The following is a 27,966-nucleotide window of genomic DNA, read 5'->3' as shown; positions in this document are numbered from 1 at the left end:
TTTTATATAGTCTAAAATTAATTTATTTAAACACTATAATTTCAAACACATTGTAGTCTAGCATAAACCATGTAACCTCATGCACTATCTGACTAGAAAGTTTGTATGTTCTCTGTCACAGTTCGGGTTTTTAAGCCTGGCTCAATGAGAGCTCAGTGCTGGTTCATTGCTCATGTTTGGTTCCTGGTAACCTGTCTTGTTTTTTTCTAATTCTTGTCTGTCTGCTTAAATTTTGAGTTTCTGATTAAATCATGAATGACAGTTTTGCCTTTGGTGTCCTGCATTTGGGTCCATTGCCCGACATACTTGACATTCTCCCCGTGTCTGTGTGGGTTCTCTCTGACTTCTCCAGCTTCCTCCCACCTCCAAACAACATACATCTGAAATGAATTGATCAGTCTAAAGTGTCTATAGGTGTGAGAGGCTGTTTGTCTTTCATGTGGCCCCGCAATGCGCTGGCAATGAACAGACATAATGTCTCATACAAACACTTGTCTGTTGTCCAATTTCCTCTGATAAAGTTCTATTTTTTTGACTGGATCAAACAGACTGTTTTCTAAATCAGTGTAGATTTACTTCTTCTGTCATAATGACAGAAGAAGTACTTTTATGAGAAACTGCTTCTAGTGAGCAAAAGAGGCAGTTTTCCCATCTGGTTGTGTCAGAGAGCAGAGCACAGATATCTAAATTAAATTTAATGACAAACTGCTGGAAAACCCAAACGTGCTGATGTTTTTATCTCGGACTTGCAAATTCACCAACAAAGTCCATAGTATTAACAAACAGAATAGCGCTCCTCTGCATCCCTCTGCCAAGCCCCGTGGCCAAAACACATATCTGATTATGTTTGTTATGAGGCACACAGAACCCTCAGGTCTTCGCTGTTCCCTGAATCAGAACCAATCAAGCTTAAGCAGCTTTCAGACTCCACACTCAACCAGGAAAAAGTTACCCAAATATCTAAGGTCTGCTCAAACAGCTAGTTCATTTAAAATCTCTCTTTAAACAGGATTGTTTGCTGCAGCACTCCCATGAATTAATCCCATGCAGCACTCCCATGAATATGCATTTCATGTACTGAACCTCACTTAATTAGTTTTTTTCTTACTCTAATGTCCTGTTTTTCATGATCTCTTGATCTCTTAATGAAATTTTTCTTTTTAACGTTTTAATGTAATTTATGTGATTTTTAATTCATTCTGTGCCTCTGTACCAGTTTGACTTGTGTGACTTGTGACCCTTGTGTCTGGACAGTGCTACATAAACGACTTTGTCTCGTAAACAAAAATTAAACAGGTCACTATCATGCATTGACTGTTAAAAAATTGCATGGCAATGTAACTGCATCTTTTTTAAAGTGGTACAGCAGTTTAGAGAGAATGCATGCAGCCTTTATTTTAAAACAGAACACCAGAAGTAAGTAGTGAGCTGGTGTTAACAGAATGTGCCAAAAGTAGAGTACTTAATATAATTGGCTTTCCATTCTCGTTATACATCTGAATTTGGCTTCCCAAACATGCCGAGGGCTCATGTCTGTTTCCAGCCCTTGATGATAAACTGAAAATTCAGCATAGAAAAAATCAAGTCGACAGATAAGGTCTGAATCCCGACTGCGAAAATGCCTCTGCAGTAAGCCAAGTCAATATGGTTTAACCCGTGCATGGAGGAGAAAATGACTTGTGGGGAAGAGTGTAACACCTCCAGGGTAAATAACGCACCCGGATGAGAATTCCTGCTGATATCTTGTTGAAACAAGGGAGAGAGGGAGGAAGCCAAATACTGTGCAGGGTGAAAACCTTTGTCTATTACTCAAAAGGCCGAGGGCGGCATGCTGCTGATCTGAACAACAGTTTAGAAGCACTACCTCAAGCCTCTTTTATTTTTTCCCATTACTGTATCATGATTGGGTTTTCCTACTTGAAGACTAACTGAATTTGTGCAATTTTCTGTTTGATAGGTACTGTAGCACTTAAGGGTCATTTGAGTTGAGATTTGATCACTCAGACCACGCACGGAAGCGGTCAAGGCCAGGTGTAGCAACATTAAATGTGAATGCTAATGTCCCACAGTGAAAAACTGCTCACTTAACTGATGTCCTCTGGGAAACACGAAGAACCCATAACTGCAGGGCCATTGATTAAATGCCGTCTGATCGGTTTGCTGTAATGTAAATCACATTTGACCTCTTTGGATTAGCATCAGATATTAACAGTTATCCGTTTGTCTCGGTCGGTGCTGCAGGCTAGCGCACCTGAGCCAGGGAACGTGAACGCCCTGACAAACAGACTGTAGTATCCCCTGCCACTGGATGCTTTAGTTCACAAACTACCGGAATGCCCCCACCAAGGAAAAGCCCGACACCGGGCTCAATACTCTGTGCGGTGATGTGACTGCAGTCAGAACGCAGCAGGAGCAGCTTCTGGGGCTCCTGGAGGAGGTGAAACAACTACGCCTCCAGAACGCGGAGAAGGAGAAGCGAATTGTGGACCTGGAGCGGCGAGTGGACGAGCTGGAGCAATATTCCCGCATCAATGATGTGGTCATCACTGGCATCAACATCAGGCCGCGCTCATATGCGCGTGCGGCGGCCGCGGACAGCGGGGAGCCCAGCGAGCAGGAGAGACCATCGGTGGAGCAACAGGTGGCTTCCTGTCTCCAGAGCAAGGGGATAGAGTTGAACCGGGAGCACATCGAAGCGTGTCACCCACTACCAGTGAAGAACAAGAGACCACCAGCGCTCATCATAAGGTTTACTAATTGGAAAAAGAAAACGGCACTCCTGAAACAGGGGCACAAACTAAAAGGCACAAATGTATTCATAAACGAGCACTTGACAAAGAAAATTGCCGACATCGCAAGGATCGCACGACAACTGAAAAAACAAGGCAAGATTCAACAAACCTGGGTAACAAACTGTAAGATCTTCATCAAACTAAATGGGTCACCGGAAGCAGCAAAAGTCTTGGTGGTCAGAGAAGATCATAGAAGACCTTGAGCAGTATCAACATTGATGCAGCTTGTGACTCCTCATCATCACAATGCCAAACACACCAAGAACACAGACTACACCAAGCACCAATATGGACATGGACATGTTACAGAAGATCCTACAGCATCAACATATAGAACTGGAATCGTGTGAGTATCAAGAGCACACTACCACAGATACTGAAATAGACCCTGATAATCATTTCCTCTCTGCCATTGTTAAAATCTGCAATTATTTCACCCAAGAACATTATGAAAACAGTGTAGATTCAGCAGATAACATGTCAATAATCCATTTTAATAGTCGAAGCATGTACATGAATTTTGAGCCTATCAAAGACTACTTGCAACATTTCACTCGTCCAGGGGGGGGGTTGCATGATTTGGTGTTTTCCGAGCAAAATGAAAATTGTAATTCCACTCTTCAAAAATGAAAACAAACATACATTTACTAATTACAGACCAATCTCACTTTTGCCTCAATTTTCAAAAATTTTAGAGAAACTTTTGAACTCTTGACTTGAAAAGTTTCTTGAGAAACATCATATAATTAACGAAGGTCAGTATGGTATTCAAACCAAAAGCACTACATCAATGGCAATAACTGAAGCCATTGAAGAAATAACTAATGCACTGGAGCAGAAAAAGCATGCAGTTGGTATCTTCATTGATATGAAAAAAGCATTTGATACTATTAATCATGCAATATTGCTAAATAAAATGGAAAGATATGGATTTAGGAGGTTGGCTGGGGACTGGTTAAAAAGTTATTTAACAGGGCGGGTACAGTCTGTAAAAATGGGTCAACATTCATCAGATGTACTTGGCATTGCTTGTGGTGTCCCCCAGGGGTCAGTGTTGGAGCCAAAACTGTTTAATCTGTACATAAATGATATACAGTATTTAACACAACAAAAGTACTGAAACTCATACTATTTGCAGATGACACAAACATATTTCACAGTAGTGATGATTATTTTGAGCTTGTAAACACAGTAAACAGGGAACTAAACACATTAAAAGAATGGATGGACACAAATAAATTATCTTTGAATATAAATAAAACCAAGGTAATGATGTTTGGAAATCGCAACATAATGTCTGAACAGAAAATAATAATTGATGGCACTCAAATTGAAATTGTAGGTGAAAACAAATGTTTAAGGAGTTATAATTGATAGTAAATTGTCATGAAATCCCCATGTCAGACACATAAAAACAAAAATCTCCAAAACCTTCTCAATTATAAATAAAGCAAAACTATACCTTGATGGAAATACACTCCGTACTTTATACTGCACCTTGGTCCTCCTATACCTTACATATTGTGTTGAAGTTTGGGGAAATACTTATCAGAACACAATAAATCTTCTGGTCATATTACAGAAAAGAGCAGTGCAGATGATTCACAAGGTTGGTTTTCTTGAACATACTCATAACCTGTTAACGCAGTCAAAGTTGCAAAAATTTCATGATCTTGTGCAATATAATACATCAATAGTTTTATATAAAGCATTCAACAAATTATTACCACCAAACCTCCAACGATTTTTTGTAACTCCAGTCAGGACTCATAACTTGAGAGGTTTTGGATATTTTTCATTGCCAAGAGCTCAAACCACACATAAACGTTTTTGTGTGTCTGTGTGCGGAGTGAAACTATGGAACAACCTGGACTCACAACACAAGCAGTGCCAAAGTACTCAACAATTCAAACTGTTATATAAACATCATGTCTGGTCGAAATATAGAGATGCGGGTCTTTAACTCAAACTTCTGTTCTGTTTTGTTAACATGTGCTCAGTGTTCTTTACCATCGTTGGTATTTGTCAATTACCATTGTTGGTATATTGTACATTACCATTGTTGGTATATAGTGCCTTCCTTACATTGTTGTGTGGAATTGCTTTTGCAATGTGATAATTATTGTTGCCCATGGTGATGCCATCATGATGCAATTATTGTGTGGTTGTCCTTAAAAGAAGTAGCAATGAAGCTCAGTGTGTTAATCTCTGAATCAGGAACTGGGGTGGGATTACATAAATTTTCTTCTTCCCACTCCCTTTCAGGCAGAATTGTATTGTTGAGTTATGATTTTTGCTTATTTATTTGCTTATTTAATTATTTCATTCTTTGTTTTTTTTTGTTTTGTCTTTTTTGTTTTTTCCTTACCTTGCCTGAAATAAATGAATAACTAACTAATAAACTGAAAACAATAAAATGTATAAATATACCAATGGCCCAAGAATCCCATAATAAGACACACTCAGTTTTGCAGAGTGCAATGGGTGTGTGTGTGTGATCTGGTCACAGGTAGTCACTTCAGACCCATTACAAAACAAGCGGCTCAAACCTTCCGTGAAAATAGAAGCTTTGAATAAGCTTCATGTGAATCTGCCAGTGATCGGCTGTGAGGCTTCATCACCTCTATTTGTCTTGGAACTGCTGCATGTACTGTAAACTCTGTCACTGCATCATCCGCTAATAAAGGAACTGCGACACATAAGTTTGTTTTTCACTGGTTAAAAAATGATAACTTTTAATTAATTAATTAATTAATTAATTAGAGATAAAAGCCATGAAACACACCAATGGAGGTGAGAGTGTCTTCTCAGTTCTGGACATCCATTAAAAGATGGTGAAAATTGGTTTCCATAACACAACTAGGTCATCAAAAGAAGCTAACTATGAGTTGCACGTTACTATGAGTGTAACAAAGCATGTACTATACTTCAACTTCTTCACTGGAGAAGATGTGGACCGATCATACCATCATACCACAGAGGGTAACTTTTCATGCCCCTTGTGCGTCATAACACTGACCTGACCCAGCAGCTCAGGCAGCCCCAGCACTTGTCCTGTAAACACTCCCATGCAGATAAAGATGGAGTTGAACTGGCCGATGGAGCCTCTTATATGTCTTGGTGAGATTTCTCCCAGATACATAGGAAGTGCACTGAGCCCTATACCTGTCATTATAAAAACAACATCCAGACAATGTTATATACTGTTCAATGTGACACTGACACTACAGAAATGCTTCTCTGCCGTAATACAAGACCACTTACCACAGTCCACCCCAACTATGATCCGTCCAATGATGAGCATCTCAAAAGATTTTGCCATCTCGCCCAGAGACAACAGCAGAGCAGCTATTACAGCAAAGATGTTATTTAGCAGCAAGGTTCCTTTTCTGAAGTGAAAAAAATCATTATTGGTAAAAGAGAGACATTTAGAAATATCTAATGCATAGACACAGATTAAATCCCTTCCCACAAATTATTTACTTAATTTCAATTTGTTAGAATCAGTATCAAATCAATATTCAAATAGAAAAACCAATCACAAGTGATTCATTTAAAATCTGAAACACTGCAGAGGATTTTGGGAAAAAATTGAAAGGTTGGAATTTATTATTGTTATTGTTGTTTTGTTTTGTTGTTGCTATTGTTAGATAACCCAATAATGCATGCTGCAACAATTCCTGGATTTCATTTATTTCATGTTGAGCGCTTTGATGAGAGTTTTTCCTTTTAATTTTACATTTTATATTAATGTCTTTACACTGTTTTTGTTGTTGTTGTTGTTGTTGTTATTGTTGTTGTTGTTGGTTTTGTCTGGTCCATATGTCACAGTGTTAGCTTGATCCAATTTTTTATTTTACTTGGAATGGTATAGGGAGAACAAGGAAGAAACAAGGATTTAAAACATAGGGTAAACAGTTTTTTTCCTTGCATATGTTGCATTTAGCAGTGACGAGGCTTTGATTCGCTATCTTGAGGACTCGATCACCTTACTGAAGTGTGTATGTAGAGTTTGCAGTGGGCTGTTTTCTCTGCTTTCAGATGTAAGCAGTGGAGTAATTCAAATTACCACAGATTTCACAAACATAAGATAATACATCTAGATGTGGGTTGTTTAGGAATGTCTTTAGGGTATACGCATGTTTATTGTGGGTGCATAATGTTTTATATATAGATAATGGGAAATTTGAGACAGTTAATGTATCCTGCCTTTGGATTAATCAACTGTACATTAACTTCAGTGGAAATCTTTTGATAGACCAGTTCTTTTATAGTGCTCCAGGTACCCCTGTCTGCTAATACATATTCAACGGTCATTCAAAATTTCATGTGAAGCCGAACCTTTCCAAGACATTTTGGAAGACTACAAACTATCCTACAGACATCAATCAGAGAGTGAATAATCAGCCAAGTGAACATCGTCACCTGAGAAATCCAAAGGGAACTTTAAGGTCATCGTCATTTCTTAAAATGACTTAGAAAAAAGCTTCTTGGGGCTTTTTGTGCTGAGAGTGTGGCAAACTCATCATTAGTTGTTAATATATTCTACTGAAAGTATATTATTTCAGTGAACTGAAATGATTTTGTCAGAGCGGGAGTCTTTCTCTGGGTGGTGCTGAAGGGCACACATCCCTGCAGTCCTGGGTGAGAAAAACAACTTGGCTGGTATGAGAGAAAGTAATCACACTGGCAGCCAGAATGAATTTCTCAATTACTCATTTTGATGCAAATTATTACTTTATGTCAATGTAAAATACGTCATATTAACATGAAATGTCAGCCAGATGAAATGCAAAACCTCCTGGTCATTATCGTCAAATCCAAAAGTAATCCAATCACATAAAAAGCAGTTAGTATCATATTTCATTACTGCAAGTACTTTGACAGAGCAGCAGGATCATTTCTGATGCTGACTGATATGTTAGGATATCCAACTAATGGGGTAGAAGTAAATAGAGTGCAACAGAAATAATCTGTTGCACTCTATTTGCAAAAAAACTGCATTGGCTTGGTGAATTTATTCGTGTCATGGGTGACATCAAACATGTACTACTCTCATTTTTATATTTTATCACTGTATAATTATTGAAAGCAAATCTATCAAGGATTTTGATGTGGAGCAGCACACAGACAAATACCAGGAAAATAGGCTTATTATGCTAATATTAGATAAGTGTTACACAAACAAAAAGCAGCTTAATGAAAAATCATTATACCCAGCCTAAAGCTGCTGTTATTTATTTGCCTAAAATTTGTCTGTCCAGCATTACAACATCAGTCCACTATCCTGACTAACAGAAGCTTATGTAACAGCGTAATGCAATGACAAAATATAAGGGTATTGAAAGGCACCCTGTAATGCGGCGATGTTAATGGACCTGAGAACTGGACAACATCCAGAACGGACAAAAGAAGTCGCTTTTCTTCAGGACCTAGCTCAATAACTTGATGATTCATCATAGAATCAGAGAGAATCAGCACAGTTTTGTTCAAGTATGCAAAACTATTATTTGTTATCTTACAATGGTATATTTTTAACTACAAAACCTACGGTGCTTGTAAAGCATTGTAGGTATTGCAGTTAATAACCATTAAGCTAGAAGCAAATATAATTGCCCTATCCTGCAGTGGTAAACAGAAACCTGTGTGTGACTAATTCTAACAAATAATGGGGGGAAAAAAACCCTCTTTGGGACAGCTAATAAAAAGAGAGATCACAAAACATGAAAATGTTTTAACAATATCACCCATTGCTAAATACAGTATATATATAAAAAACACATTGTTTAATGTTTAATGTAGTCGGAGGGTTCCTGCTGGCAGCCTGTGGATAATCAGATAGCAGTCAAGTTCTTCAGATCTCCCTATTTTGATCTTATCTCTACTAATACTGCTTATCATGGAGTTAGCTTCATGATATCAGAGAACTTGTTGATGAACAAGACTGCTCACCTTCCCAGTCGTCTGAGGATCGAAGGGACCAAAAGTGTCCCAAGAAGGCCTCCAATTGAAAACATGGACACTGTGAGAGACCAGAGCATGGTGGATGTTTCTGCTCTGATAGGCTCTCCATATCGCTCGATCCACGTCTTATTGTAAAAGGCATTAATGTACTGCAGTAAAACAGACAAGAAGACATATGAGTACAAGTGTGCACAAGCATGAGGCAAGTCAACATTCTCAGGTCAGTTTGTGGCTGGAAAGATTAGCTGGAAATAGATTCAAGACACAGAACAGAATGATCTATTCCTTTGGTTTGCTGACAGCTGAACACAGTAATTCCTTTGTGTTGCAAATTGGTGGTAAACAGTGATATATATTATCAAATCATGAAATGTTTTTCCGTTTAGTAAAGTAATGCAATTAAATAAAAGCAGGACTGCTTCAACAAAAGGACATAGAGTACATGCCTCAATTATTAAAATTAAAAAACCTTTATTAGTTCCCCGTAGGGAAAATTATTTTTCCACTCTTGTAAGTAATCATTATTACATACACACATGTATATATATATATATATATGGTACAGGCCTGAACGCACGCACACACATACACACACAAGGGGCGCCCCTTCCCTCGTGTGGCGCCCCAATGAGCATCTTATAAAGGGGACAATGCCTTGCTCCAGAGTACCTCGGCAGTGCTCGGGAGGTGAACTGGCACCTCTCTACTGCCAGTTCACACACTCCAAGATTTTTTGCCCGACATGGGTCTTGAACCGACCACCCTCCGGTCCCCAGCCCAAGATTTAGTGGACTGAGCTACTGCCGCCCAGTGGCTATGGTCTAAAGAAATAAAAATCAGGACTGATTATACTGCACAAAATCTATATTTTCCACATCTATGAATTTTGATAAATATGACTACATATTCTTTACTACCAGTTTGAAAGGTATCCTGATATTCTAAAGGCTTGTTGAAGGAAAATTTGAGCATCTTTGAGTGTTCTATTCAGAAAATCCCATTTTAGTGATTTCCATATATTGAAAGGCCTCGCATAAAATCAACAGGACCCTTTTCCTGTTTATTTGTTACAGTAATGTTTGATCTTGAAATACTATTGTAGAAACTCAACTATTTTTCAACTCTGGATCAAGGCATGTATGTCAATGTGGATCAATGCTGCTGAAGAGTTTCTTCATTTAACTTTGTGTTTTTCATGCTATACGTTTAAATCTGTGCATCCATTAAGGAAAGCAAATCCATTAAAATAAATAACACAATGACAATTTTAATAGTCATTAAAAAATGTATTTAATAGTTCATGTCACTGGGGGTTAAGTCAGGTTTGGGTAGTAAACATCTGCCTCAGCAGCTCCTCGCTGCTGAGGCAGATGTTTCAACACAAAAAAAAAAGATTCAGGAACATGAACAGCTTCTGCTGTGAATGTCCTTCTGTCTTCATCTCTCACATAAAGTGGTAGATTAATTACCACATTAAATTTATAGATGTGTTACGAGTTCTAAAATCTTACTCTCTTTTTTTAATGTTGGAACATGCATATTAATGCGTTTCAAAACAAATGATTTAACATTAAATATCAGTCAGCGATAAATACAAACAATAAATATACAAAAAGCTTTTTGGGCCCAAATACAACCAATCTGTTATGGTGTCTTAAAGCAAATTTACAGCTTTGTCAATCTTTAGATTCTCTTAAGAATACTGTGAATAAGAACAACTGAACTGAATAGATAAATGTAGGGGATATCCGGGAAATGAGAGACTGTGCCCTTCCTGAGATGTTTAAAGGTTCAAAGGTGATGTTGGAGGCAAAAGGAAAAGAACGTGGTAAATCTTTTGGGAACATAATAGTGTTTAATTGGGTCTTTGTGATTCTGAATGGGAGCAGAATTTACCTGTAGAGCTGTAATGTCGACAATGTGCCTGCAGCTAGTGAAAGGGCAAGGACAGATTGATAATGAGCATCACAGTTTTAACTAAATACAGAGCACTCTAGCTTTTCTGCATTGTAATAAATGTCACTCCACATGTCAGACCTGCCTGTCTTCCACTTTTCTCTTCATCCTCCCACCGCTTCTTCTGTGTGACTCAAAAATCAAGACCAAGTTCTTCACTCAAGACCACATCAGAAGAAGACTTCATCATTTTTTTTTTGTGTTGTGTTTGTGTTTTTACAGTTCTGCTGAAGGAATCATTGCATTTTATTTTAAATTGCTGCACAAAAGGCGCATAAAGCAGTTAGCATTAATTCAAATTGTATATTAAAGTCAGCTTGCCATGTAATTCTCAACTTTCACACGTCTTAGAGAAATCACAGTACTGTATAACTCCTTGGTGAGCATCTGCTTTCCCACCAATTAAAGGTTGGGAAGCACAACCTTCCCAACTTTTTTTGACTTTTTTTTTCTTGTTAGTATCAAACTGAAAACATTTTACACCGGGTCTGTCCAGATTTATGATATTTATGATACAGGCTTTGAAAAGAAGGCCCTAATGAAGTCCATGTCAAACCAGAAATGTCAACTATACTGCTGTGAATTATGTCATCATGAGTTTTTACAGGGGACTTCTTGAGAGCTTCTCAAAAAAGATTAACAATAATGATTATTAATTATATAAAACTCACTTTCCGAAAACCCATGAGCATGAAATCGACTGTAACACATCATACATGAAAACCCCATTTCATCATTTGAGACGTGTGGCGGAATCACAGTGAATAGATTATTTGTCATTCACTTCTGACCACCAGACCCTGATCAATTTATCGTTGTGTCCTGACAGACGTTTGAGCAAACCTACTTGTCACACATTGTGCTGTCTCTGCTACACGCAGAGGAAGAAGTCAGATATGGTGAATACGCTGCCACATGTACAGCTTATGTACGGTACTTCTACGTCAGCAGTCTGCTGCAGCTTTGCTATTAGTGTCTAGGGACTGTTCACAGCTATGTGCATGTCTTGCTCTGCACCCCATACATTCTCCTGCTTTTTCCTTTGCCAGGCATATTCCCAAACGTTAATGGAATACAGCATCCCTTTCAAATTATCCATAGTTATGCAACATGAGTTTAAGTGGTCCCGGCTGCAATGGATATACTTACTTACAAATATGTTCCCTAACATCTGATATTAATTCAGTCCTATATTTGAGATTAATAGACCTACAATTTCATCATGTGGACACTGTCTGTAAGACTCCAATTTACTTTATTTGGCTGATACAGTTGAATGGCTCATGCTGTTAATATACTGGGGTTTTTTTAACCTATTATACAACCAGGTCGGTTAGTTGAGAACCAGTTCTCATGTAGAACGATACATACATTCACATTCATACACCAGAGTGAAACACTGGAGGAAAGGTGGGTGACTTGTGTTTCCCAAGGAAACAACAGACAATGACTGGGACAGACCACCAATGTTGAGACTTTTGGACAACCCACTCTACCATCTGAGCCACAGATGGTAGAGTGGTAAGTGGTAAGCCTCCCTTATGTTGGTAAATTGTTAAGCATGTCAGAAAAAACCCCACATGAAACCTTTATGGATTTACAGATTCATAGGATTTAATGATTGTACTAAATTAGGAATGCACTTTCATCGTGTTTGTTTTTTTACCTTCATCATCACCATGCGTATTTCTTTTACCCCACATACTGGCTGTTGGCCCTCACAGTAAATCAACATTTACAACCCGGATATTTTAATGATATTATTTGCACAGTAATGCTACTACCCAATGGTCACAGGTGTTTGTTTATAGAATATATTACAATAGCTTTAAGTACAGCTCAACCAGTTATAATAACTACCAGTTTCATTAATAACTTGGTTTAAAAAGTCTGACTCACCAAGGCAGGAGCGTTGACCACAGAGAGGCTGTAGCCATAAATGAAGGAAGAACCTAGGACTCCAAAGATGGCTGCAGTAAACAGGCAGCCTGTGATTGGCTGCTGAGGAGAGAACACACAACAGCAAAACAGTCAAACGTGTTGCTTTAGAAGACGTTATTTTATCAGTCTCAAGGTGATTAACTACAGGATGTTCCATGCAGACAAAGAGGACAGAAGACCTAAAATCATGCATGAAACATACAGTACTGTCATTAAAAAATGTGAGTTATCTTTAATGTTGATTCTGCCACGTGCATATGACAAATTGAGGATCAAAGAGTAAATTTTCTCAGCCCCAGGGTGTCAAGAAAAAAAATTGAATGGTAAAATTTTAAAATGGTACGAATTCACTAATCTACAGAATGAGTGGACAGTACAGCAAACTTATTGCAATGAAAAAAATGCCAACTAACAAAGTAAACTGAACTCACTCTCCTTCACTTCCTAAAACCACAGGCAAGACAATGAAAAGAACCTCTATTAATGGGCTATTGAGTTCAGTCTCCTAATAATCTCATAGATGGACCTGTTGCTCGGTCTGGTGGAGCCAGCTCAGAGGCTTGAATACCTTCTTCCAGAAGGCAACAAGCTGGAGAGGCTTTGTAAGGAGTGGATGGAGTCTTATTATTAGCTTTCAGTTAATGGCTTTTCAGGCAAGGCAGAAGTTGACGATTTCCTGGAGAGGAGAGTGATTCACCTGTGACTTAGTCAGCTTTTGCAGACCTGCAGTCAGAAGCAATGCAACTCCCAAACCACACGAAGGTACAAAACGACAGGATGCACTCAGTGGTGCCTTGTTAGAAGGTGTACATTACAGAGGTCTCTGTGATGTGCACACCCAGGAATTTGGTGTTACTCACATGCTCCACAACTGTTTCCTTGATAGCCGGTGAAGGGTATTGGGTGTTTGCGCTTTCCTAAAGCTGATAACAATCTGTGTTTTCTCCACATGAAGGGTAGATTGTTATTGGCCAGCTGGTTCACTTCACGTCTGTAGTGTCCATGAGAACATCCTTAAGCTCCTCTGCACAGCACTTCAACACGTGTTCAGGGATGTTGTCTGGACACGCAGCCTAACAGAAATTAATCATGGTGAGCGATTTCTTCAGGCTGCCTGTGGCAAAGCGGAGAACCCGGTCGTCTGAGGAGATGTGTTCTTCAATACATCAAAATGGATAAAGAAGTCATTTAGCTAGTTTGGCAGAGTGGTTGCCGTTGTCAAGACCTGTGGTGGGGGTTTGTAATGTGAGAGGGTTTATCCCTTCCACGGGCTATGAGTGACTTCGGGGTTATTTTCTTTGCATACAGGTGTTTGGCTCCCCTGACACCACGGGAAAGGTTGGTTCTGGTTGTTCTCAGCTCAGCTCGGTCCCCAGCTCTGAAGGCATCGTTCTGCGCTCTCAGCAGACTATGAGCCTCTTCTGTCAGCCATGGGTTCTGCTTAACCCGAGCGTTGATGGTTTTATTAAGATGCATCATCAATGCATTTGGTGATGCGATCCTGTCCCTGTTTCCGTATGTTCTTCAACATCTGTTTTGCTCTCATATGTGGCAACTGCTATAATTGTGGTCCAGTCAGGGGTGTCAAAATAGCCCTGGAGTGCAGAGGTGGCACCTTATGGTCACCCCCGTCTCTTCCTCTGAACTGGTTTGACTTTCATCCTTGCCCTAAATGCTTGCTTTAGCATAATAGTGACGTGATTAGAGAGTTGGAGATCTGGGAGGGGGGTGGTGGCTCTGTTTAAACAAGGTCCCGTGTAAATCAACATGCTGGTACAGGTTTGGTAACCTCTATACATGATTCAAGTTGCCAGGTACTGTAATGCAGTGGTCCCCAACCCCCGGGCCGCGGACCGGTACCGGTCCGTGGGTCATTTGGTACCTGGCCACTCAGAAAGAAGAACTTATTTACATTACTTCCGTTTTATTTATTTCAGAGTCTGAAAGACGTTAAATTTGAAAAGTAACGTCTGTGTGGAATGACGGACTGACAAATTCATGCATCTGTCCCGCTTGACAGGTCTCTGTCACGTGACAGGTTATCAACACACACACAATGAAGAGCCCATAAACGCACCAGTGTTCTGGAATAAAGTCAAGGCAGATTATCCTGAGATCGCCCAAAAAGTATCGAAACCCCTGCTTCCATTTCCAACCTCCTGTCTTTGTGAAGCGATTTTCTGCTGTGACCGAAAACCAAACCAAACCAAACTGTGGAGTAGAGCAGACACATGGTACACACTTCAGGTGTCATTGTCTCGCGTTACCCCTAGATCAGCGGTCCCCATCCACTAATTCTCATTTTTGTAATTACTATTATTTGATTGACTTGTTCACCTTTCTATTGGAAATGATCAATATTTCTCCTGCGTTGAATGCACTGATTTGAAGTCACGAACTTTCAAAATAAACCTCATTAGTGCAGTCACTTGAATCGAGTTTTTAATGTAATTATTTCTTATAATTATTTCGTTTACAGAGATGAAATAGAGATGTTGATTATCAATTTATGAAAAAAAGTTTGTTTACTGTCTGTTGATGTCTACATTTTACATAAAACCACTGCGGACGATTCATTATTAGATTATAGCTGTCCTGGCGTCAGTAACGATTATCGAGCAAATGAAGACCGGTCCGTGAAAATATTGTCTTAGATGAAACCGGTCCGTGGCGCAAAAAAGGTTGGGGACCGTTGCTGTAATGATGTGAATTTACTGAGATTTTTGAGACTTTCACTCATTTGTCAGATATTTTTGGTGCAAGGAGAGATTTGTACCTGTGTTTGCAGTGAGTCTAGAGAATAAATTTAAATATGAAATCCATCAGTCTGCTTAATGTTTCATCACTGCTGTCTGGTAGTCACATTCGTCATCCTCCTAGTGAGCTAAATAAATCATCCTGTCATCCTAGACATTTGAGATAACATCCAGGAATTGTAAAAAAAAAAGTGAGTCAGCAGTCAGTTATCTTCTACCATCCATTCATTGTATGATTTTAGTACTCATAAAGGTTTGATGTGCAAAATGGCTACAATAAACACAAAATGTGCCAAGTCTGAAAATAAAATTGGTGACAAAGGTTACACTCCATATTGTTATAGGACGGAAGTTTCTCCCTCATCCTATTCAGCTCATTTCTTGGTGTTTCTGAGAGAATTACCAAGAAACTTTTAAGTTGGTATCAAAGTCAAACATTCGTTGAACAATGATCACACTCCTTCAACTCCTTCTCCTTTCACATTTGCTACAATGACATTACTGCATGAAAACAAGTAAAGTACACAATGTTACCTGCATTATCAAACATCTGAATATATGCCCTTTGAATAACAGAAAAAAACCCACCTGAAATCCTGACTTTCAAACAGACATGTATACTTTTCCTGTGCATAATTAATTATACATCAGTTACGTAAACAGTGATAAAGTATGAAAAGAAACGCAGAAGAGTAAAAGGGAACGAGATCTGGTCGCAGCTGATGTCGGATCCTTCGCCAACACCTCGTCAAGAAAGAGATCTGGTCTCGACGTACTACTGTACGTATTGACATTTGTCAATGTGCACGATAATCAGGAAGAACAGACTAAGTGCTGATATTCTGTAAGTTGCCATTATCAATTGCTGGTTTGGAAACCTTGCTACAGCATTTTAATTTTTTTAGCTAAACTTGCAAAAGATTCATTTGCATGGCACAGAATTTTCTTAAACTGCAAAAAAAAAAAACATCTTTTCCTCCTTTGCAGACCAGCTGTTGTAAACACAACATTTCAATAAACGTTACATTGGCAATCCTTTTCAAAAGTTAATTCAAATCTCTAACATAAAATTTTGCAAGACAGCTTATACACAAACAAATAGGCAGAACAAAATCATGGATTGGCCAAAGGAACAAAAGGACAATATTGTGCTCCGTTGCTGTGTTTATGGGCTCATGGTACTCGGACCCTGCGATCCTTATGTCAGAGTGTCCTGAATTCTCAATACAATGGCTGTTCCATGACAAAAAACCTGCTCAACCAGGTGTTATTGCTTTCATTTTTCAAAGCAATTTACAGTTATTACCTCATGACAGTTAAGATGTGACAGTGTCAAATTTCCCTATTAATTATCATGATAGTAAGCAGGGCTTCAAGCCATTGAATCAGAATAATAAGTGGTTAAAGACACTAATTAGTAAAGTGAAATTACTTCTTTCTACTGCTACTGAGCATCAGTCATTTTTGAAACATACAAAATGTTGATTCCAAAGTTCATCCTGGAAGCACCAAGCATGGTTGGATGGTTTCCCTTGGCGGTCTACATCAGTCCCTTCAGCTCACTGTCATCCTACTTTAATTCTGCCAGTCTTATTTTGTTCCACTCATCATTCTCTCTTGACTCATGTGCTGCATGTAAAGTATATCAATGGTATCTTAAGATTTGCCTCAGTCCTTTCAGTTCCAAATTGTTCATTTATATTTTGTCAGCTGTGAGACGGTGCTGTCGTGAGGCTGATAAACTGCAAGGAGCAGCAGTTTCCATCTTGCAGTTCTGCTTCTCTTTGAGAGTGATTCAACTGCAATATAGTGAACCGTTCACACAATGTGCAAATCACAGAGGTCATACTTACTTGTATCTTCCAGTATACACCCAGTCTCTAACCATCTTGATTAATCTATGACTTTACAAACAAAATAATAATAATCTAACTGGTTATCCAGCACATTGTTGCCAGGACAAGACAAAAAACCTGTAAAAGGATTTCATTCCTTGTATCAATACAGACATTATTATCTGACAACTGCCTAGTCAGACAGATATGCACAGGGTACTATTTTCAGTGTGTGACCAACCTTTTTAGAGTTCTTCCCAGAGTCTCTCATCTTGTGGTCATTCAGGCCCCGTACTTTGTTCATTTTTACCTTTCAGTACCTTTAAGGGAGAAATACATATTATATTAACCATCTGGCTCAAGCTCGCAGAAAGAAGAGGAAATGGAATTGCTGAAAAGGAAGTGACATTGTGCTGACATGTACATATAGGCACTAGTACATGAAAACAACATTGTGGTTCAGAGGTGAAACTTGGTCACAAGCTTAGGATTCACCCACAAGAGAATTGCTAGAAAGTCAATGCAGTCTCCTGATGAGCTAAACACACCACCTTACAAAAAATTAGCTGGAGCTTGACAAGAGTTTCAAACACTGGATTTACCATCCAGATCTGGATTTGGACAGTGAAAGACTCCACCAATGATGAAACCATAATAAAACAGAATATTAAAGGAGATTGGCTGACACCTAGTGGCTGTAACAGAACTAACAGCTGGAACAGAAAGTGATGCTATAAGAAATACAAATACAGTGATACCTCTGTACTCGACCGCCTCTATACTCGACCAAATCGGTGCTCGACCAAATAATTCGAGTAGAAAATGTATCGGACCCCGAACAGATTTTCGGTACTCGACTAGCCGAGTCGACCCGAACGCGCTCCTCGGCTGCGCTCCTCGGCCAGCGGGTAAGCGTCAGTTCGACTCAGACCGCCAGCGGAGTAACACGTACGCAAATTACGTACGCAAAGACATACGGAAATTATAGCAAAATATGAAAGTGGTGTACGAGTGTCCGACCTCGCGTCGCAGTACGAAATGGCAAAGTCAACCATTTCCACTATCTTGAAGCAGAAGCAACTGACAATGGACAGGTTCCTTCTTGAGGAAAAGAGGAAGGCTACTGCCCAACCAGATTCACTTCCACGGAAGAGAGAGAGAAGGGAGAAAACCCCTGGAGGCGCGTTACCTAGCGTCATCATGGAAGGGATTCCCCTTCCATGATGACGCTAGTGCCATCAACCACTCTCTAAAACGTAAAGTAAATTATACAAAATGGTTTATAATGCTTTATCTTGATCATGTACTGCTTGTGCACATTTACGTATTCATTGTTGTTTAGATACACGTTCTTATAATATTTTAGGTATTTTTCTCAATGGTAAGAACGGATTAAAATACTTTCCATTATTTCTTATGGGAAAATTGGTTTCGGTGGTCGAACAAATCGGTGCTCAACCACCACCTCAGAACGGATTATGGTCGAGTACAGAGGTATCACTGTACTGTGAAATGTGGTGGTCAAAAGAAAATGCTATCATTTTTATCAAGTACAGACAGTGAAAAATATTGGATTTTTGAATGCTTTTCAAATTCAGAAGTCTTGGTTCTAAAATACTGACCAAAAGTTGACAAAACCCAGACACTTCGCATGTCATGGTAAGAGTTAGAAAGCTGCTGGAGATCAAATGAATTGTGCAATATGTGCATGTTCGTGTGTGTGTGTGTGTGTGTGTGTGTGTGTGTGTGTGTGTGTGTGTGTGTGTGTGTGTGTGTGTGTGTGTGTGTGTGTGTGTGTGTGTGTGTGTGTGTGTGTGTGTGTGTGTTGTGTGGGTGTTTTCTGGAGTAGAGGAAGAGTTCCTCTTTCCAATGTGTATATGCTTTAGACAAAAACTTCTCAGACAGGAAACCACTAATGCTTGCCATAATGCACCGTACTTATTAACTCCAGATGTTGATTTGAGCAACTGAAGTTATTTCAAATATTTTTCTATAGGCCTACATGAGAAATAGATTATGTTGTGCTGCCTTCAGATTATCTTGGATTCAAATTTTGTGATTATGCATGACACAGGCACAAAAAAATCAAAATACAATTTGTAACCAGACGCGATGGAGAAATAATTAGATAACACATCATAGAGTAATATCTTATGAGCAAGATATGAAATGATACATAAATGTGACTACATGAATGTCTAATGCTAAAGGTATGAATACCGTCCATGATAAGTCTCATATCCATTGGGGCATGGAACTGACACTTCTGGACACAATTGCCTGTGCTCCCTAGTGGCCGAGGAAAAGTGTGGGAATCAATGCCTGGATTTAAAGAATCAACATGGAGAGCATCACCATCTTAAAGAATTGCTTGACTGAAATTATCTCTTTTCCTTGTTTAAAAGAGCAGTAGTTGAGATAAGAGTACTCAAATAAAAGACAATGTATGATTGTGATTTCACAAACCACAGCGGCATGATTCACTTTTGAACATCTAACAGCCTCTTTCTGACCCTCTTCAAGATTCAAAAAGTTGATTTGGGATTGGATGAGCCTATAATGGTGAATATGAATTGTCAGAAATATCCAAAGCTGTTTAAATGAATCCACTGGACTTTAAGAAAGTTTCCTAAAGACTTTTCGCCTCTCATACAATAGGCTTCTTCAATGAAGAAGCCTATTGCATGAGAGGCGAAACTTGTTCAAGAAACTTTCCTAAAGTCCAGTAGATTGATTTAAACATCTTTGGATAACCATGACCTGGATAACTGAGAACATACATAGACAAATGTCAGAAATAGTGTCAACCCACAGCAAGAGATAAATATAAAAATGCAGGAAAATCTCATTTAATTCAAAAACTAGCATTAAACATCTGCGAAATCCACGTTATTACTGTTATTTTGTGGTGTCTGAAGTTTGTTTCTTAACAGCATAGGAGTCAGGGTCAAATCAGTACTAATAGTAGAGATAGTGAGCTATAATTTGACGCTTGACTAGTTGCAACTTTTGCAATTTTTATTCCTGGCTCAGGCAGGCTATTCATCCCATGTCAGGACAGATGGAAGGTCGAGATCATTTGATGGTATAATAGTTTCTGATAAGATTGCTGATAACAATCCAGCAAACTGAACAATGCAAAGAATTAAATGAGTTCAAAGTCAAGTGAAGCATAACTAACTTGTAAACCTGTTAGATGATAATATAATTCGACAGAAAACCATAAAGCCAACAATGTATATTTACTTCCACGTAAAGCTGTTTTTACAGTTCACTCACTGGCATGCCCCATTGCTTTACCTCTGTATAATATCACTAGCAACCCATTCCCATTATTCCTTTATGAATCATATAAAATGTATAAGCAATTACACCAATGTACTTACATTGTGAATAAAGCCAAATTACACATGCATACACACACACACACACACACACACACACACACACACACACACACACACACACATATATAGCATATCTAAAAATATAAGCATTAAAATAAAAATTAGTGCGAGAGTCAGCCCTCTTAAAACGGTTTAAAACCCCCTAACCCAACACCTTCAAGGACCACCGTGACCTGGATGACATGGAATCCACTGTAGACCGCCACACAGCACCATTGAACCAAACTTCAGCGACTTAAATCTGTGGAAAACTGTGCAGCGAAGTTTGCAGAGAAGAACTGCATGACAAATATCACAGTCTCCACCCTTACCTTCAGATGTGTGTATGTCAGGAAGACGAATGGCGTTATCTTGAAAAGACGATTCTCACTTGCAAACACCGACAAACTGGTTGAGCGCTGGTTCTGAGCTTCTCTTCTGATTGGCGCACAGATTTGGACCTCAATCAACAAGCGCAACTTCCCTTCCCAGGAGGGCCGCCCACAACAGTTAAGCGTGGTGACAACCTGATGTGGTGAACCATCGACCCCCGCCCGCTGTGGTTCTTCAAACCCCGAAGTAGTCGCCTGCCGGATTGTTGTTTTAAATGACGCATCCGAACATATTAGAACCCAGTCAGCCCAGCAGACACGAACTCCGCTCCCTCCTGTTGCGCCGGTGAGGTGAGGCGGGGCGCAACGCGCAACTGGCCTGACTCGTTTGACACTGTGTTTTAGGATTTTAACGTTCTTATGTCTTCTCATGTTAAATACCTGCTAACAGACCACAGTACCTTTTATTTGTTAGTTTTCTTGTGTGTTTGTAGTAATATGCAATATATACAAAAGGTCAAAAGGTGTCCTGCCAACTACCAAATTCACTTAAGCAGCAACAAAGGAAAATAAAATATAGGGTGTATAAATTAGTCTGGTTACCATTTTTAGATGTCAGAGTTGAAGATCATATACTAACAGGCAAACTAGGTCCCATCTTAATAATAAGATTATTAACATCATTTTTGTATATATTTTTGTATATATTTTTATCGTTGTAACGTATGATATAAGTGGTGCATTTTTTAACAAACAATTCGGAGTAAACTATCATGGTGTTATTGCACCTTCCTTGTGATGCTGATAAATTACTGCCTGCATTTGGACAAATTTACCATCAGTTGTTTACAAGTTGTTGTTTTTTAAATGAAGATTTTGATGCTGAATCCAGTTGTGCAAACAAACAAACATAGATGAACACAACTTCCCCCCACTCTGGTTTATAGATATAATGCTTTCAAGATTAAATGCACCTCTTCTGAAAAGTGGCAGTGAATTTCAGCAGTGCTTGGTGGAGACTAATAGCAGAGGTTATTTCAAACAGTTCCCAGTGTTCTTCTGCTCAGGAAGTCAGAGAGTGATTGGTTTTGTGGTAGGATTGAAAAAATGTGGATACCTGCTCTTAGAAATATGTCATATCTTAGCTAATGTGTCCTTTCTGCTAGAGTCATCACATCAGAAGATGTGTTCGCCCTGCCCACTTGCCGAGTGCACACTGACTTGTGTCAATGCTGCTGAGTCAGAACCTGACAGTTTTTGGATTTTGTATCAATTTTAATAATAAATTGCCAAATTAAAGCTGAATTACGCACTTTTTTAAAATAAAAACTAACTTTCTCCTTGATGTTCTGTTTACTGGAGCAATGACTCAGGCTGGATTCCTTTTACTTAAGAAGGTGTAGTAATGTCACAGCTCCAGTTCCAGTTTTCCCTGCTGCCCTCAGTATTTTTCTCTCCACTCATATTCAGTCAGTCCATTCCTGCGACCTGTGTTGCTACGACCACCCACAGCCCATCTCCCATCAGTCTCCACCCTACATATTCTCTGCTCAACTCTGTTTGCTGCCAGATAGCTAGGGACGTCCTACTCAGCAACATTCTTGTTCTTGTCTTACATACAAGACACTGCTGCCGTCTATGTGCTTCTCCTTGACAGGTGGGGAGGAAGTATAGAAGACAACAACCTAGGAGTCTGTAAACGCAGCCTGAAAGTCCCTGCATTCACTTCCCCGCCTCATGTGGCTGGACATAATCTTCAGACAGTGACTCTATATATCTGTCTGATGTGCCACTCTGTGTCTTTCTCTCTTTTTCTTGTCCTGTCCTCATCTACATTTCTTTCCACCCAACCAGTCAAGGCAGATGGCTGCTGTCCAGAGTCTGGGTGCTGCCTGGAGCTTCTTCCTCATAAGGGAGTTTTTCCCCGCCGCTGTCACTTATACTTGCTCTGTTGGGTTTCTTTTGAAAAGCACTTGTCTGTTGATGTGATTAAGTGTTTTATTATTATTATTATTATTATTATTTTATTAAATGTATTTTTTTTCGTACATGTTAATTTAGCAGACTTCACACCTTCATCACATCAACAACAACATTCGGGGGGAAAAAATGGCTGACGGTTAGAAGTCAATAGGCTTGTGAAATTCCTGTCCCCCAGAATCAACAAACATCTCTCTCTCATTTGAATATGTAATCAACAAACTCAGACATCAGAAGTCTTCAACCACTTCATACATTGAATTTTGACAGACGTTCATACTCTTATCCACTTGAAGATATTAGCCTTTTACGCTAGAGTATAACCATGTTCACATTCTTCCTAGGAACACAAGGTTTGTTAACATCATAGATAGTCAAAACAAGAAGCTGACCTTGCCAGTGTTCTCCACAAGAATATAACGATCATATTCACCTCTTTCAGCAGACAGACAGTGTTTATACAAGAATTAACCAGTTTGTTGCAGATACTTTAAAAGTTTCATATGGTAGTATATTGTCATAAGATATCAACATGCTCTTTAAAGTCTCAAAGTTGATGTTATCACATGTTATCACAAATACATGTTTGGGTTGTTTTTTTGTTTTTTTTGTTCATTGTTGATTTTTTCAACTGTTCCATGTAATACTTGACAATTCCAAAATTGTAGAGCTCCCAATATTGAAGTGACTCTGTTTTACTGATCTTTGGTGTAGTAACAATTCTTGTCTGTCTTTATTGCTCATATTTCACCAACTCTTCTGCACGACTGATCACCATTGTTTTCATCTGGTCCGGAGAAAGCCCCTTTGTTTTGATGAAGATCCTGCAGTTGTTCGTCCAGGTGTTGTCGATCAGCCCATTCTTCTTCAGTTGTCGAGCTTTTTTAGCGATATCAGCATTCTTTTTAGTAAAATTCTCATTAATGTAGAAATTTTTCCTTTCAGTTTGAAGCCTTGTTTCAGAAGAGCAATTTTGTGTTTACGATTGTTGAATTTTATCAGCACTGCAGGTGGTCTCCCACATCCAGATGGTAATGGGTAACATGTCTCAATCTGGTCCAGATCTATAGTTATCTCCAGATCCCTCAGTTGAGAATGTCAGCGCTAGCCATAGCATTTCTGTAATTCCTCGGCCTTATTTTGATTCCAGTGATGATCACATCATTTATTAATGCTTTGTTCCAAATAATCCATTCTTTGTTGTACCTGTTCTAAGACGACAATTCCTCGGTCTTTTTCATCCGTGTCTTTCTTCATTTTCTTCAATTCGTCCTTCATTTCTTCCATGGCATCTAGCAGCGGTTTCAGCTTTTCTTTCAGCTTTTTATCAATGTCAATGCTTAACTTATCAGAGTCACTCCCTAACTTATCAAAGTTGCTCTTTAACTCACTCTTTAAATCTTTCATAGAGACCATCTGGTCTTGAGTATCCTCTGATTTTCTTTTTCCTTTCGTCATTTTGCAGAGAATAAGAGAGAGTCAGTCTGGGTATATTACGAATAAAAGTTGATTGATTAACATGCAATTTTTGGTTGTTTCCTGTCTGATTTGTCTGCCTCATCTCCTGACTACTTGGTGTTGGATTCTACTTTGTATTAAAACTTTAAATTCAAACTTGTTCTCTGGTGTACTGCTTTTGGGTCCAAACAACACCCGTAACAGACATAATCATGATTCAATAATGCCAATTAATTCCTAGCAAGCAGGTTTGACTCAACATTGGTTGGTTAAAATAACTAGCTTTTAGCTTTGTAAATAAAGAGGTTAGCTTGTACTTTGCTGAATAATTTTAAAAGGTACTGAGTTTTTATGTGCTACATGTTTTTGCACTGTGTGTTTGAAACAAGTGACAAATAACCTATTAACAGGCACAGGAAAAGAGAAAGTTACACCCCATCCACATTTTCAGAGCTTCCTATTCCCATAATAGGTTAATTGAAAATGATTAGAATTGTGGAAGACAGTTTGTGCATCCACCATGTGATTCTGATCCACCTAAATGTTTAATGGGTTCTTCCATAGGCCATGATACACCCTCCAAAGAAGCTGCAATGCAGTCGGGCCTGTAGTTCAATCTTATCCTGATTACAATCAAACAAAAGAGCCAAAGGAAATCATGGCCTTGGTGAAGGTAATAATTATTAACTTTGATGATACCCTCCCTACCTCTCTCTTATGTCATCAGTGCATCTGAGATCATTTCTACTTCACATAATATAGAACCATTGCCTGTGTGTTTGATTAGAGTATTTTGAAAATGTCTCTAAAGAACACATGAAAATATTATCAATTTATTCCATGGGACTGTTCAGTGTCCAGTATTTTTAAAGGAAAGCTGTGGTGAGTAAAATACTTGTGGATGTTAAGTGACATCAGAGAGCACATCAGGAGCTATTTATTTATCCTTATTGATCATTAACCTCATGGGTTCACTGTGGACTGACTGTTTTTTCAATGTGTTATGGCCGTAGCTCATCTGTTTGTAATGTGTGTCCCTCTGTGGCCCTGCCCTGCTCTGCTCCCAGATGCTCCGCCCTCCGTCAGTGCCAGGTGTGGTGCCTCTGGGACTCCTGACTACGCCCCGTCATCATGATCATCTCCTTATTGGTGTGCTGTCTTCCTGCCTGGCCCAAGCCCTGCCACGTCATCTGGCATGGACACTTTAAAACCTCTGCAAGCCAGTTAGTCAGGGCACCTGTCTGACTGTGACAGCACGCCTTTGACTCCGTCAAATTGTGACTTTGTAATCTTGTTTGTATTGAATTTGTGTCTGACCTTTGTTAAGAACTTGTTAGTATTTCATGTTCCATTTGAGTATTTTTGTTAATGAAGTCTTGGAAGTTTATATATTATAGTGAGATCTCTGTTATTGCACCTTTTTTTTCATCTTTGAACTGTGCCCATTGGCCGAGATCCTTAGTTTGTAAAGAAATCAATATTAGTTAAACCTTAGTACTTATAGGGAGAATTTGAATAAATGTTTTACGTTCCCCCTTTTTAAATCTGTTATTATGTTATTTATCCAGTCCTCTAGCTGGGTCGTAACAATGTTAAAGAACCTTTTGATGAAACTCAAACTCTTGCAGCCAGATCAGACAGACCTATTTGATAGGCGTAATAAGCAATTTTCCTTCATTTAATATTCACAAACTCATCCATCGCACATCCTGATGGTTACTTGGAAAAGTGTATGAGATGTCTATTATGCTAATGAGGAGTTAAAATTGTATAAAATACCATTCTTGAAACATTTTCCCTTACTTCCACAATTTAACACATTAATTATAAGCACATTTAGTGCTTATACACTGGACATCCAGTTTATAAGCACTAAACGTTTAAGTACTCCATGACACCATCATCTGAGCATGGGGAACACCCACTCCAAAGTTCAGAAACTACATCCTTAGATCAGGTGGACTTCACAGTTGGAGTGAAAAGGGATCTGCTGCACCTGCTGGTGAGGTGATATATTCACAACATAGTGACACTAGTTGACAATAGGGAATCATATTTGACCATCTTAGACCAGTGACATCAAGAGAGGGCATTTGGATACTTAAGAGGAGAACTCAAGCAGTTCTGATCCATCTCACTCCTGAGAGTGGAGGGGAGAAGACTTCATCTGTCCAGAAGGGTGGCCTTCCAGGAGTCCAGGGTGCCTGAACTACATTGAGGTGTCACGCAGCTGACAGGGAGGCACATGTGTTGAATGAAGAAACTGGCAGTGCTGCAGATGGATCGAGCTAATGCACGTAGGTCGATCCCCCACAAACTGGTGGAAGCCACCCTGGATCAACACCACATACCCTGCAAGATCAAAGACCTCATCCTGAACTACTATGGGAACTTCAGATTGAGAGTGACGTCAGGGAGAATAACATCCACGTGGCTCAAGAAAGGCTGTACAATCGCAATCATCTTGTTCGCCCTTGCCATCAGTTTTTTGATGAAGGCAGCTGGGACAAAGTGTAGAGGCCCCCCATCTAAGTGTGGAATTCAACACTTAGACGGGTGTGTGTGAGTGTGTGTGTGTGTGTGTGTGTGTGTGTGTTATGTGTGGTAATGCATATGTATATGTGTATTAATGTGTTATAGTCTTTGTGTGTGTTAGGGTGTTATGATGTACTATAATATGGTATAATCGTGTGTGAGTGTGTGTCATATTGTGCGTTTTTGTGTTTATTTTTTTAAATTTTAATTTTATATACTGGTTTGATCCCCGAAGGGAAATTAACAACGCACACTCTAGCTACTGATTCAAATGCATGCATACACATATATATTTGTGAGCACAGGCCCCTATATCACACACACACACACAAGGGGGCCTGTAGGCATGCAGGGGAGGTAGAGTGGCAGGCAGCTCCTTCTTGGTGCGCCTCAAATGAGCAATTTGTAAAGGGGACGGCACCTTGCTCAAGGGTGCCTCGGCAGTGCTCCGGAGGTGAGCTGACACCTCCTACTGTCAGCTCACCTCTGGGTATTTTTTTGGGGGGGGGGGCGGGAGCGGGAATCGAACCGCCGATCTTAAATCATAGGACGACCCGCTCTACCGCCCGCTTTACCACTGAGCCACTGCCGCCCCTTGTGTATATGAGAATAATCTAGCATGTTTCTAGTCATAATTTTCATACATTTGAGTCAGCACAGGGGTGGCATTATTGACAATGACCTGCTTTTATTATGGCCTGTACAGAAAGGGTCCAAATGCAAACACAATAAGGCAAGGGGAATTATAGCATAGTCGTTTAATAACAAAAATAACCTAACTACACACACAAAAAAAATAGAAGTCCAATGCAGGTATCCAACAAGTAATTCATAAAACTAAATCTAAAAGCAAACAGTGCTCAAAAGCACATAAACAAACAAAAACAACAACTTCCCAAGAGGAGATACTGTATAACAAAGAATAAGTGACTTAACTGGCGACAAAAGAAACAAATTATCACGAGCCGGAGAAATGTCAATGACTACATACAGAGAGGGATGAGACAATGACAAACAGATGGCATAGAGGG

The 27,966-nt window shown here is 39.3% G+C and overlaps 1 protein-coding gene across 5 annotated transcripts in view; it reads right to left on the bottom strand.

Annotated features, from left to right (window-relative positions):
* The window catches only part of slc2a9l2 (solute carrier family 2 member 9, like 2), a 96,304-nt gene that overhangs the window by 66,839 nt on the left and 1,499 nt on the right, over positions 1–27,966 (bottom strand). The window contains exons 1-6 of one of the 5 annotated variants that reach the window (XM_068316088.1): positions 20,963–21,221; positions 17,486–17,564; positions 12,612–12,710; positions 8,745–8,905; positions 6,057–6,181; positions 5,812–5,957 (exon numbers count right to left, since the gene is read on the bottom strand). In XM_068316088.1, the coding sequence (XP_068172189.1) occupies positions 5,812–5,957; positions 6,057–6,181; positions 8,745–8,905; positions 12,612–12,710; positions 17,486–17,548 (594 nt within the window). In that variant the 5' untranslated portion in view covers positions 17,549–17,564; positions 20,963–21,221. Of the gene's footprint in view, positions 1–5,811; positions 5,958–6,056; positions 6,182–8,744; positions 8,906–12,611; positions 12,714–17,485; positions 17,565–18,264; positions 18,296–20,962; positions 21,222–27,966 lie in introns of those variants that run through there. The other 4 variants (XM_068316086.1, XM_068316087.1, XM_068316085.1 and 1 more) reach the window with 4 other exon arrangements.

The sequence above is a fragment of the Antennarius striatus genome, chromosome 5, assembly GCF_040054535.1.
Source record: "Antennarius striatus isolate MH-2024 chromosome 5, ASM4005453v1, whole genome shotgun sequence".
In the NCBI taxonomy this organism is placed as follows: Eukaryota; Metazoa; Chordata; class Actinopteri; order Lophiiformes; family Antennariidae; genus Antennarius; species Antennarius striatus.
Note: the sequence above shows the minus strand (reverse complement) of the source record. Positions and strands in the feature narration are given on the sequence as shown.